This window comes from Phaenicophaeus curvirostris, chromosome 12, assembly GCF_032191515.1.
Source record: "Phaenicophaeus curvirostris isolate KB17595 chromosome 12, BPBGC_Pcur_1.0, whole genome shotgun sequence".
NCBI lineage: Eukaryota > Metazoa > Chordata > Aves > Cuculiformes > Cuculidae > Phaenicophaeus > Phaenicophaeus curvirostris.
Window position 1 is genome coordinate 11,154,369 of NC_091403.1, and position 14,107 is coordinate 11,168,475.

Sequence of the window (14,107 nt, forward strand, 5' to 3'; positions counted from 1 at the left end):
AGCACAGCAAATTCACTGTAGCATCAAAACAGGAAGAAATTATACTAGATTTTGAGATTGCAAGAAACATCAAATGCATAATAGCAAGCCTTGTTTGTACAGTGTACAAACTTTTAACACCCAATAAATAATATTTTATGAAGGGTTCATGTGCAGTCTAATCTGGGAAAGGATCCTGTAGGCCAACAACATTATGAAGTGCCATGTTTATTGTCGCCATGACTTCCAAGTTGAGTTTTGAGATTTTTGGATTTCAAAACATTCCTGTAGGAAAGATTCTTTAGTAAAATGTTTGTGGGTTATATTTGGTCACAACATACAACAGTAAAACCTAACGGTCCTCAAATAATTTGTATGGGTTTGAGGAAAAGGCAAAATTTGCTAGATCTTAATTATAATTCTGTGGTCGATTTGTAGATACAGTTTGGATTCATTATGCCCCCTCAGGGCTGTGTATGAACTGTGTTTGTTAGACCTTTAAATATGTGTATGAATATTTAAATGAAGTTGTGGAGATACACAAGATGGAGCCATCTCTGATATGCCAGTGTGCTGAACTTGTGTGGAATGAAGATTTCTGTTAATTCCTTTAGACCTAGGATTTCATGTAGGATGGATGCCTTAAGCCCCTGGAACATGGCTCTTCTCCCAGGCATAATTTTGTTTCAAGGTAAAATATTGTTCTTGAAGTAGGGCCTGAAGCATCTGTGGAGACTATGGAACGTGTAGGATAAGAAATACGTTGGATGTCTGGTACTAAACACTAGTACCTGAGGCCTTTGTCTGCTTCTGAATTAGTAAGGAAACATTTGGTGAGATTTCACGGCACCCTTCTCTGTCATGAAATGAACCCTCACTGTCAGTGCACATCACAAGCTAAATTATTACATTCAACCTACCTGCGTTCTCCTCAGATTTTCAACTGGATCCAATTTCTTTTCCTCACTTAAAATATTGTGGCATTGAGTGATTCAGCTGCTGGAGTCTGACACTGCGGGGTGGCTGTGTTTTGGTGCTGGATGAAATAATCCCTCTATTTAGTCTGCACAGAACTGTTAGAAACGTTTATTGAGTGCTTTTTGTGTCCTTTGGGAGAAGCGGTATGCTATAAACAGGAGATGATGTTAATGTATATTAATAAACAGAGGTGTTAACATGTGCAGAATTTGTCCAGGCAGAGTTAAATTGTTTATGCCAAGTTGTTAGAGAGTGTTTCTGCATTAAGGGATAAGTTTTGAAAAAGACATGCTGCAAAATGTTGGGTTTTTTTTTTTCTTCATGTATTTACCCCAAGAAGGAGATACTATGAAAACTGCTAGACTTAAGATGATGAGCTATGAGATTGGAGTGCATCCAATATCTTTGTGATGAATGCCTCCAGGAAACAGTGTCTTTGCAACAAGAAATGATCCTTATTTTAAAGGCCATGCTGTTGTGATGGAGCACTAAAATCTACTATGGCTGTGCCCAAAACTTTCATTTAAATTTCACCAAGCTATAGGAAGAATCAGACAACCAGAACTTATCTGTAGAGAAGTTGGAACAAGACCTTATTAATTGTCTCCTTGACACGTGTGGCATTTGAAATTCCTTTTCAAATATTAATCATAGCTGCATTGTACTATATACTGTGATAATGATTCTGACCTCTTTTGTGAAGGGCTTTCAAGAACTCTGCAGGGGAAATAAATGGTGATCTTGTGTGCAGATTTTTTTATGTGTCTGTTTATATGTATTTAAGGATACTTATTGTAATTTGATGAACTGTGGATTAGGTAATAAAATACAACTCTGACTCCTGGTAAAAGGCCAAGCTCTGCACCTTTAAGTGCAAGTTTAACATTTGATTCCCAGATAAAGTTAAACAAATAATTTAACTCCTAATTTACTGTGTAGTATTCTTAAGTAATAGCGCTCTGCAAAATGAATAAAAATGTGAGGAGGGGAAAATTTTGGCAACTAAAGGTGAGGACTGAAAGTCAAAAGAACATTCTAAAATGAAAACTAAAGCTGTGGTGTTAATTCTCTCCAGGACTAGAGGTTAATATAGAAGTGTAGACTTCACTATTGATCAGGAGGAGGAAGAAAAACATTTAATTAATTGTGGTTAAAAAATTAAAACATGATACATTTGAGTGCACAGTGCACTTAACTTACAGAACTGTGTTGCCTATAGATCATGCATGTAGCTGTGTGTGTGAAAGATTATACCTGAATTTAATATGTAATGTAGAAAAGATGACGACAAGCAGAGCTGTCCTATTCTGAAATAAGATTACTATGTTGGGAATTTAACTCAGGAGATCACTTGCATCACTTGAAATACAAATAATCTGAGGCTCTTGCCCTTTGCACTCAGATGAGGCAAAAAGTGGATTGGCTCCATTAGTTTTATACTGTGCCTATCATGATAGTCTCTTACCAGTTTCCTGTGAAATAATTATCTGTAATAAGGTGTTACAGATAGAAAGCTGAGAAAGAAGGAAAGGAAAAGTTTCTGTTTCAGGAGAATGAGGGAAGTAGTTTGGAAATCATTAGACTCATTTTAATAGTATAGAAGTGTTTGTGTGGAAACTGCTGAATTTATATAGTAAATTGAATGTCTAATTGTTTTACCAAGCTGCATTCTTTGCCATCTGATCATTTATGTTGTATAGGCTAAATTAAACAGTTGTCTTTTTTTCTTAAGCCTCTTGCCATTTGTAAGTGCAAATGTGGATTTTCTTTTCAGTTCCTCAAATGAAAATACAGAGGCATACCATCACCTTGAGTGAACACAGATGTGTTAAGGAAGTTAGTTTGCACGGAAATCAGACATGATTTGAGGAAGAAATGCTTATATGCCACCTCCCGCTGTTTTCCCCTCCACATGTGCATCCCTCCTACTCTTATGCCTTTATACTCAATCTTTTCTTTGACCTTTGGTTAATCAAATTCTTTTAATAACAGAAACAATTCTGATTTGCCAAAACAAGCTAGATTATATTTAACTTTTCCTTTGAACTATGAGAGATTTCTGAGGTTATCTTTTGGTGGGAGATGCATAGTTATCTGAATGTCTTTCTTCTCTTTTTTATCCCATGGAAGGTCCTTAATATAAATAGCAAATGCAGCTTTTCCCAGCTGTGGACTGTGTTGGGTGGGTGGTGGATGAAATGCTAATGTAGGAGGCATGGCCTCTATTACCAGCTGAACCACAAACCAGCTGGGTCACCCTGAATTTTCCCCTGTCCTTGCATCAGTTTATTCAAAAATAAACCCCGAGATAATTATATATTCCCCTCTTTTGCACTGATACCTACAGTATCAGTAAAACTGCTGCAGTTTTAGAAGTGACTGTGTTAGGTTGACCTGACTATGGAAGTGATAAGGTCTTTTTCTCAAATGCTTGCCTTTTTTTGTTGTTGCTTTGTTTTCCTTTCATCTGTAACTTCTCATCATGTCTTTCTGAAGAGTCTAGGCATAGCAATGAGCTTTAAATGCTCCTCTCATACTTGGAAATTGTGTTGAGAGGCAGCCTACGCACCAAACAGTGTTGGTACTCTTACTGGTTTATTTTCTTTCTCTTTCAAAGCACTTGAAAGCAGTTAAGAGTAAACTTGCAACCTGTTGTACGTTTAGTACAGTGAATAGCAAAGAACACATTTAAGGCAAAGTCATTCCCATTGATTCTGGTCAGAAGAGCTTATACATATTGCTACTGGATGACTTACAAACTCATCAGAGCAAGGACTTTTACTTCATAACATATCTTCTTGCATTTTCAGGCTGAAATGTTTTGGGATTTTTTTTTCTGCCCCCCCCCCCCTTAGAATTCACAGAAACCAGGCTGTTAAGAAGCGGAAAGCATGCAATTTATAGCAGATGGGTATAAACCACTCCAGCTCTACTACAGGAATGGGATCAATCAGGAACACTACATGCACCATTTATCCAGAAGAAACCCACTTGGGGGAACCTTGTGGAATTTTAGCCTATTAAGACAACACCTTAACAAGTTTAGATTAAATAAAAACTTGTCGGCAGGCATTAAGCAGAGTAAAAGCTCTCACTCTGCATCATCCGCTCACTGTCCCTTTGAGAAATGTGACTCCCCTTGCACTGTGGCAACAAAGCTTCTATCTTTTTTTTTTTTTCCCCCTTTTTCTTCTGTAACTTTTGTTCAGCCTGTTCTTAAAAGCCAAACCCCACAGAGGTTCAAAAAAGTTCCACTCCATTTACTGGACTTCTAAATGGAAGGCATTTAGCCGAGCCAAGTGATTAGGCTTTCTATTGCATTGAACCACTCCCTTCACGTATAACTGGCCGTCTAGTGACATCTCTCTCTGCTTTAGCCTGTACTCGTCTTTTATTAATGTCTCCTTATCAATGTTTCTCTTTTTTGCTCCTTATTTTTATTTTTTGGGGGACATATCAGGTTAATGATACATATTATGTGCAGGGGTTGGGGGGACTTTTAAGACAATCCTTCCCTTTGGGAAATATTACAGTGCACTGAAAATGAAGCTCTAGTAAAGCTTGTAAAAGAGATTGGGGCATACAGTATAATGTAGCATAAAATGGAGTATGTGACTTTAAAGAAACTAATCTATTTTAGGCTAATGTTTTAAATTTTGTGTTTGCCCCTTTTCTTTTCCCGTAGGTGAAATAAAATTGTGTTTCAAATCCATCACAAAGCACTAGGGGATTTTAGAGGGAAAGTGAGGCAGGCCAGAGTTAAGTTTTCCTACTGTACTTGCAGTCCAAACCTTCTACCTCTGCTTACCAGTAGGTCAACCAGAAAGCAAAACTGACAATAAGTGCAGTAGAAACTGCTTAATTGGTTTCCCATGTTTAATTTTGCGATGTTTTTATTTGCATTCTTTCCATCCTGAACAAGCAATAAGTTTTGGTGCCAGCTTGCTACTGAAATCAATATTAATGTTACTTTTTTTTTTTCCCAACTTCTTTTTCTTATTAACTGTTTGCAATGTCATTCTAGGTGCCAAGTTGACATTACTGCCCTGCCAATGAAGCAGATCAATTGCTTAGAGCTGCCTCTGGAAAAACAGCCAGGGTCCCTGCTAATGTTGATTGCTGTTGCCCCATGTACAGGAGTGTCTATCTCTGATCTCTGTGTCTGCCCTTTGGGAGACCCCAGTGAAAGGCAGCAGATTTCACAGCGCTATGTGAGTTTGCATTTTTTTCCTTCCTTTTTTCTCCCTTAGTTTTGAAGTACTCAAAATTGCAGGGGAGGGGGAAGATTTGTCCAGTCATAATAATGTCTTTTACCAGAGAATACTATTACATGGAATAGTTATTATGTTTAGAATGACAAGGAGATTGGCAGGGCAGAATATACCCAAGCCATTTGGCTGCTCGTGTTTGAGTTTTAAACTAATACTTTTCTTTACAAACTTGAGTTGTATTAAGAGAATATCACGGGGAATGAGAGACACTGAATTTCACGGGGAGATCATAACATACTTAGCTTTCTTTCCTCCTTCGGGGAGGATACGTTTTGGACTTTCACCTGTGGGGAGGCAAAGCCTTTATGATGGCTTCTACCTCCATCCTCAAAAGCTGGGCAAGAAATGTGTCTGTCGAAAATAGGATGTGAGACTGAGGCATTAGGAATTTGCACAGCACAAGTCAAGCTTACTTTTAAGGAGTGTTTCCTCACTTCCGATTGAGTGTGCTGCCGTCCTGATCCATGCTGCTTTTCCAGGTCTACCTGTGTCCCATTTACTGTTTTAACTGGCAGATGATACTTAAATAAATATATTGGTCTCCTTCCAATAACGTTAATGTGTAACTTATGTGAATGGAGAATTTCCTTAGGAGCAGTTGGCATGTGATGTCATGAAACAGGGTTGTGATGCAGTGAGACTAGGATAGAGAAATGTATATATGAGAATTAGCTCTGAACTGAAACACCATTGAAACAGCAATAAATATAAAAATGTGTTTTGTGTAGCAGTTCATTAATTTCTGTTTCTTACTGAATTACAAACAAAATGTATCTTTATGTATTCCTCCTTGCAGTGTATAAAGAATTCGTTCCGGGACATGAAGGATGTTGGCTTCTTGCAAGTCAAAGTTTTAAAGGCTGTGGACCTGTTGGCAGCAGATTTTTCAGGTATTTTATTTCAATTTTGTAGCACATGATGCTGTAGTATATTGAAAGTGCTACTTAGACTTTGTGCATTACTGTTAGTTGATCAAGGAAAAGTAAATGTCATCACTTCTGCAGTGGCAAAACTTGCCTCAAGGAGCTAGGATGTCAAGTGATTTTGACTCCCAATGTGGGAAGGTCCAGTGAATGGAGATCTGATTTGATCTGAGAGGCATGACCGATAATTTAATACTTAGTGTCATGTGCTGTTGTATTTTCCAGTGGGAATATGTAAAATAAGAGTTAATACAAAATGATGGTTCCAGCAAAGCAGCCTCCCCTATCTTTTATCGGATGCCTTGTGAGTTCGTGAATGAGACTGAGGTTTTGGGGGCATGTGACATGGTGCTGAGTGTGTGAGTTTGGGTGGTGCTGAGGCTGTCTCCTAAAAAAGAAAGCTCACCAGTGATGGTGATGCAAGTGTGATGGTTTCTCTTACAGCTCGTTTGAGTCTTTGGTTTGGGACTTTTGGCACTCTTACTCCAAGAAAAGAATGGATTTTCCACTGATCTGTACCTCAAATTGTGCTTGGTCCTGACAGCAATGGACACTAACACCTTTCAGAAATACAACTTTATATTGTTTCTCCAGGGAAGGTCTAGGGAATTGATACTTCTGTGTAGCAACTGCCTGGATGTTATTTTTTTATTATCATCTTCTCCAAGATTCTGGAGGCCTTTTAATTCCCCTCTGTATCTTGCAGCAGCTCGTAATTCACAGACACAGCATTGTGTGTTGTATATTTGCTGACATAGTCATTTTTTAAGATAACTTGTTGGTAAAGACAGGAAGGATGCTAGAGAGAAAAGACTCTTGCTCCATTCTCTGGTATTCATGAAGATATTGTGACATGAGAACGCTGCTCCTAAAATAAGGACCAATGGAGAAATCATTGCTTAACCCTGCAATGGAAAAATAAAGATGGCTGCAAACACAAATACTTTAAAGAACTGAATAGTTTAATTAGAAGACAAAGCACCTGCCAATAATAAAAGGTAGCTTGTACAGAAATGCATTTCTAAAATGATATAATGTATACAACTGTACAGGATTAGGAGTGTAACTGCACCTTACTAACAAATTGAAGAAGAGCTGTACCATAGGAAAAGCAGAACATTTGTCAAAGGTCAAGGATAGGGCTATCTAGAAATATGTGATGTTTTAATATAGAGAGTGTCCAGGGAAAGAGCTGAGTCTGAAAGCTTATTTACCCTTTGGAAAACTTCACTGATGCTAATGCAACTGCATCAGTGATGGATTTGGCCCCCTCTCCCTCAATACTTAAACAGGAGCATGTGGGTGGATAATGAACATTGGAAGAGACGTGCAGGTTCTTGATTCTGCAATTCAAAGACTTTTCATACAGCGTATGTGACACACATTCCTTGTGCATAGCACAGAATGAAATTCTGCTTAAGTAAAAGGTTACTCAGTCTGTCATTATATTCAAAATAACCCAGGCTTTGAGCCTGATTCATGAAGTAAATGACAAATTGTTTTTCAATGGCAGTGCTGAAAATATCCTAGTATTATGCTGTAATAGACCCACCAAATTGCAAAAGGATGCAGCCATTTTAGGTAAAAATAGCATAATTTCTGATCGTGAAATGAGAGACATAAAGATTAATTATCTGTTCTGAGCCATTCATAAATGATTAGTGCAGCAATTATGGGCTTCCATAATAGAGCCCTCCTAGAGCAGTGCCATATTTCCTGCATTGCCAGCGAGGCTGCTCAGAGATATTGTTGCTGATAAAAGTAAATTCAAAGTCCAGCTAAAAATACAATACAGGGATAATTGCACAGACAATAAGAGGTACAAAGATTTCCAAGGGTTAATAGTGGAGCAGTATGAGCAGGTAGCATTCTCTCCCTGTCCTGTCCTGTAGCTGTCACGAGTCTCGGGTGGGTGGACTTCTGCAGACCAGTCATCTGATGACAAGTGTAATGCTACCTTGTACCCTATTCCCATGGTAAAGACTGTTTTTGGTGTGATTGGGATTTCTGTTGTCTGTTGATTATATGCTGGTACTATTGATTTTTAATTCCATGTTTGTAGCCTATTATTATAATAGCTGCCAGAAAACAGCATAGTGTCTGCTTTGTTTTTGAACAGTGTTTTGAAAATCCATATTTTGCCATTTGATGTAGATTTTAGTCTAGTTTCGATACAGCTATATCAAATACGTAGAAGCTCTTCAGCCATAGTTAGCCTGGTTTGAGGTTTCCATACTTTTATATTCCTACATAGTAGTTCTGTTGATGTGAAAATGACTTTGTGTTTTGTTGGATGTTTTCTGTGTACACATGAGAGTTCTTCTCAAACACTACATTTGCTCGCTGACCAGAAAATAGCATTCAGAGTACCAAATTACACAGTGGGATTGGTTTTGGCATATGCCAGTTTGCATTTCAAGCAGTTTCTCTGAAAGGCTACATGCGTTTTCCACACATATCAGGGAATGGGCACATAAACTGGAAAGGAGAAGACAAATAGATTCCAGTAATACACATGGTCTTTAAACTTTACCAGTATTGACTAGTTAATACCCACTGTTTACATACTGAAAAGATTTCTGTTCAGTTTATAAACTTCTCAGAGTAAGAACCTTAAGAGCGCTGCATTAATAATACAAAATTTAAGATTAAGAAAAAGACAGCTTTTAATTAAATGTCTTGTTTGTCTGCTATCTAAATCCCTGCATAAAAGTTAGGCTGGAGCATCTGTGGCCGAGTTATACATGAGCACTGAAAATTAGATTAAATTAGATATTGAACCAGAATTGCTGATAAAGGTTACTCAACAGAAACTGCTGAGCTGCAATAAGTAGTGAAAGCTACAAATTCATGTAATGCGAGTTATTAAAAAATAATACATTAACAAACATGTCTTCACCGTAATGGCTTCCACTTTGACATCCTTCTTTTGAGAGGAGGTTGGGTTTTTATGGTTTTTGAGGGTTTGTTTTGTTTTTTTGCTTTAAGTATGATACCTGAATTCTCCAGATGTTGTTGGGTTTTGTTTAAACTGTGGCACTGTAGAGGGTCTTCATAACTTCAAGGACTTCTTCCCATGGAACTGATTAAATTAATGCTGTTGATACAAGCACAGTGCTTCTTTTCTCATGGTGCAGATACTGTAACTACAGCACTGATGCTTACCTGGGTCACAATGACTGCTGCTTTCATAATGTCATCTGAATAATCGTCAACGTGAGCAGATCTTTATTGCTATAAAGACTTAGAAACAATTCACTGTAAGTCTCAGATTTCAGGTATTAGAGTGAAGCCACCTGAATGAGTTTTAAGGTGAATGTTAGAGTTTCTATAACTGAGAATACATTGGAGATACTATTTTTCTAGCAAGTTGTTCCAACAGAATGAGGCAATTTGCAGTTGTCTTAAGGGATCTTTTACTCGACCAATCACTTTCTCAGCCCTACTGCAAAGGAAGAATGTGCAAGCTAAAATACAACAACTTGGTTCACTTCATTTTTTTCTTTTTTTTTTCCCTATCTGATCTTTCTCTAGGTAAAAGCGATCCTTTCTGTGTGCTAGAGCTGGGAAATGACAGTCTTCAAACGCACACTGTTTACAAGAACCTCAATCCAGAGTGGAACAAAGTTTTCACATTGTAAGTGGATTGCTTTTGAAAACATGCTGCAACACCAAACAGTTAGCAGCTGAACTACAAAAGATATCGATTTTGGGGAAATGCAAAGGTCAAGTTTGAGATATGTCATTTTTTCATAGTCCGAGAAGATGTTGGAGAAATATCAAATATAATTCAAAACATTTTGCCTTTTACTAGTTCTTGCATGGAGTTTATTAATAGAAGTCATTAAAAGAAAAATTACTGTGATATTTATAAGAAGAATCATGACTAGACATAATGGAGTCATAGCTGGATCAATGAGATAATATAACAGAAAGTAGAGACCAGTTACTCATGCCTACATTTCTAGTAATTTAAAATAAAATGTTTCATTGAATCATGGTAGAATCCTTGTTTAATACATAAGTAAGCAAAAAATCAGAGCTCATTGTTGCTCCTGATATATCTTCTGAATCTAAAGTAGTTAAATGTAGCTTACCCCAAAGTAGAAGCTTAAATTTTTATGGAAATCGAAGTATTCTTTTTCTTCTGTTGACTTTATTAATAGCAAAAGTGATAGTTTAGGTATTGCTTTTAGGAATAACATTTTTTTTAGTCTTGCTTTATGCTGACAAAGATTTCTGTGAATAACTGAGTGAGATAAATGTCTCCAAGACTGCAGTAGTGGCTTGTGACAAGGAAAGCAACCACCAGAGCTGGCAATGGAGCACTTAACGACATTTGCAACTGTCCACTGGAAGAACAGTTTGAGAATGATGAACCTCTTGGAAAAGCAGCATTCATAAATATTGGGCTGGCATGCAAACACAATAAAAAGTATCTGATCTCTTTGATAGTAGTACCTTGCTGGATTTCTCTTTAATTCATGGGTGCAACTTGAATGCATGTCTCTTGGAGTCCTTTCTCTTACTTCATCTGTTCTCAAGAAGTTTCCAATCATCGCTGTTTATTTTGAGATTGTGCCAGCAGATGAGTCTTGCGATTGTTCAGCCAACAAAGTAAATCTAATAAGAATCTCAAATTATTTTATTTAAAAACAGTTTATGTCTGTACTTCCTGTGAGTCTCAGAAATGTCAGCTACAGGATATCTCTAACTTTCTTATTGCTGTTGCATGCCTAATGCAAGCACCAATTCTTCAGAGCCAGTCAGGCTCTCACATCTCTCCTTAGATTTTTGGCCATTTTTAGAAAATTTGTTTCAACACTTTAAAAGCTATTGATGATTTAGATTCATTTTGGAGCAAGGTGGAATGCTTTGAGTGGAATAATCCGTTTCAACTGGGGTGTTCAATATTCAGATTTTTCTGCAAAACATTTATCACTGTGTGTCACTGTGGTGTTTTAGTATTTTATACCACTGGTAGCTGTATCATATGAAAAATTATAATGATTTGGAGAGGAAGTATGGTTGCAGAAGTGGCAAGTTGCAAAGTATTTTAAAACCATAGTGTTTTGAAAACAGTGCTTTTCATGGTTGCTTTTCTGCCACTAGACCCTAGGTCACACCACATGCTATGGCTGTTAGCTGGAGAGACAATTGGATGGCTTTTAGTTTTGGACTTTGCTCTATAAGGACCTTCTCCACCATGTCACAGGCAGAGGTTCCAGGACAGGACTCCTCTGAAAAGACCTTCTTTAGGGCAAAACAGCTGCACTTAGTTATAATATCAAACACATGTTGTACCATATATCTCTCTTTTTATCTCTGGGACATAGAAAAGGGAAAAGGAGATAATTAATATAATTTACAAGTCATTTCCAGTTACCCATGCCATTGCAGGCACACAAATACAACTTTTCTCAAATGAGACTGATTTATCAATGATCTGATAAATACTTATGATGGAGTGCCTGTTGCCACATCAGTAGGGCATTTGCACTGAACCAAACAAAGCTATTGTACATTTGGCTTTCAATTAGGGTTCTTAGATATGTTTTTTGTAAGCAATTGGTTTTATTAGTACCTTAAAAGGGAGACAATTGTCCAAGTCAAAATAAATTACATAAGTTTTTGTTTCCTGTTTTTTTTCTTTAATGTCCTGAAGCCTGGTTTTGGATTCAGCCCTTGACTTTTCCCAGTCACCAGCTTTCTCTGTTGGAAAGCTGAGTTCTACACTTTTAGCAACAATTTCAATACACAGAAAATATCACTGTGTGGTAGTTATTTTCTTTACCTAGTTATGGGACTGAAACACGAGGGGAAAGCTTGGGGAATACCCATCATTTGATTAATATATTTTTTTAAATGCTAGTTTACAGGCCTTATGAGGAACGGCTGAGAGAGCTGGGGTTGTTTAGCCTTGAGAAGAGGAGGCTGAGGGGAGACCTCATTGCTCTCTATAACTACCTAAAAGGAGGTTGTAGAGAGGAGAGTGATGGCCTCTTCTCCCAAGTGACGGGGACAGGACAAGAGGGAATGGCCTCAAGCTCCGCCAAGGGAGGTTTAGGCTGGACATTAGGAAAAAATTCTTCACAGAAAGGGTCATTGGGCACTGGAACAGGCTGCCCAGGGAGGTGGTTGAGTCACCTTGCCTGGAGGTGTTTAAGGCATGGGTGGACGAGGTGCTAAGGGGCATGGTTTAGTGTTTGATAGGAATGGTTGGACTCGATGATACGGTGGGTCTCTTCCAACCTGGTGATTCTATGATTCTATATTCTAAAACATTAATTACTAAGCAGTATTCTCAGATCTTTGTGCATTAGGCTGTGTGCATGTATATCAAATACAATTTTTTATGTATCCGCACTTTTTGTTCCAGCCCTATTAAAGATATTCATGATGTTCTGGAAGTGACAGTGTTTGATGAAGATGGAGATAAACCCCCTGATTTTCTTGGAAAAGTCGCCATCCCATTGCTGTCTGTAAGTTACCTTTGCCATGTATATCATTCAAACATTGAGATTGAATTGCATTTCTTTTCCTCATAGTACAAAGCAACACAGATTTAGAGATAAACAAGTTTTGTGATCTATGTATGCCTTAGTTGGCAATGTTTATAGTTCTCCTTAGTGTAAAGAGCATTGCCAACCCATTTTAGTACAAATTTTGTTAATTGGAAAGAAAATTGCAGAAGTATCTGTACTTCATCAGTGCTATATCCGATGTTGGTCTGAAAACATAACTGAGTTATTCTGTATATTTCCACATCATCTTTTGAAGGTAACATTTTAAGTATGTCTTTGTTATGTCTTGCTGCTTTTTAGTCCAAGAAAGTAATTGCACATCACAGTAGGATTGACTAGAGATAGCTGTTGTTATTGGCACAGCTGAATAAAATTACCTAAAAGGGGTGTTTTCTACTCCGTAGTGCTTTTAAAGACTGGTGGCTTTTGTCCTGTAAACAAATATGTGAAGAGTAAGCGTTAATATGGCAATATGAAATCAAAACTGGAAACAAAGCAAACTCAGGAGAAAGTGGTTGCTCTGGAGAATAAGGAGAGCTGCATTTTCAAAAATCGCCAAAAAGGGCCAAGCTAAAGAGAAGGAAAAATAAAAGGGCCATTACAAGGCATTAATAGAGAAATCAGGGAAATCGACTTTGTATTTGGTAAGACTGATTTTATTGTGGAACAAGGCAAGTGGTAATACAATGAGTAAATCAGATGAAGGGGATGTCAACAGCTGCATGTGTATGTGCAGCATCAGAGAAAATTCTGGGAACTTTTTGCAGTAGAGTTTGAGAAGAACTTTCTAGGCTGTAGGTTTTATTCAATCAATAAGTAGACGAGTCTGGAAGCATCATGAGACTCTTGTGCTCATATCAGTCAAGTAGTGTAAACACGTTTAACTGTAAGTGTGGGGGTTTCCTTGAGTTTTGAGGCACTGATGTTTTGCAGAAGGTTCCCTTTGCAGAGGAGAGGTTTTGACAGGTATTTATGCAGTGAGTACTGTGTTGAGCCCTGTACAAACATTTGTGCTTGCTATATATAACTGGATTGAAGTGATACATGCTGTAGTAAGATGTTTTCAGTAATGCGTAGTGTGATGCTGTGGGTGATAGCACTCTCAAACGGGCAGATGGTGAAATTATAGAGAACAAAATTGCAGTATTGTTTTGAAACAACTTTATGAAAGCATACTCACCTCTGCAGAAAGGCTGGCACACTTCTCTCATGGTTAAGGCAAGGGTTTGTTTTGAGTTTTAGAGGTAGGCTGCTGCAGGAAAGACAATAATGGGTTAGTAGGGATCTGACCTAGCAGAGACTAGAGAAGTGGGAGCTTTCTAGAGGGAAAGCAAAGGTCCTATCTGATCAAAGCGGGCCATAAAAGCCTCACAGAGTCAACACAGATTAGGTGAGGGACCAGCTGAGATCAGAGAGGGGAACTGCAAATATT

At 37.8% G+C, this 14,107-nt stretch overlaps 1 protein-coding gene across 3 annotated transcripts in view; it reads left to right on the forward strand.

The window, feature by feature from the left end:
- Nucleotides 1-14,107, forward strand: part of MCTP2 (multiple C2 and transmembrane domain containing 2) — a 106,311-nt gene that overhangs the window by 35,313 nt on the left and 56,891 nt on the right. For all 3 annotated transcript variants that reach the window (XM_069866347.1, XM_069866345.1, XM_069866346.1), the window contains 4 exons: nt 4,982-5,168; nt 6,025-6,118; nt 9,686-9,788; nt 12,531-12,633. In XM_069866347.1, the coding sequence (XP_069722448.1) occupies nt 4,982-5,168; nt 6,025-6,118; nt 9,686-9,788; nt 12,531-12,633 (487 nt within the window). The remainder of the gene's footprint in view (nt 1-4,981; nt 5,169-6,024; nt 6,119-9,685; nt 9,789-12,530; nt 12,634-14,107) is intronic.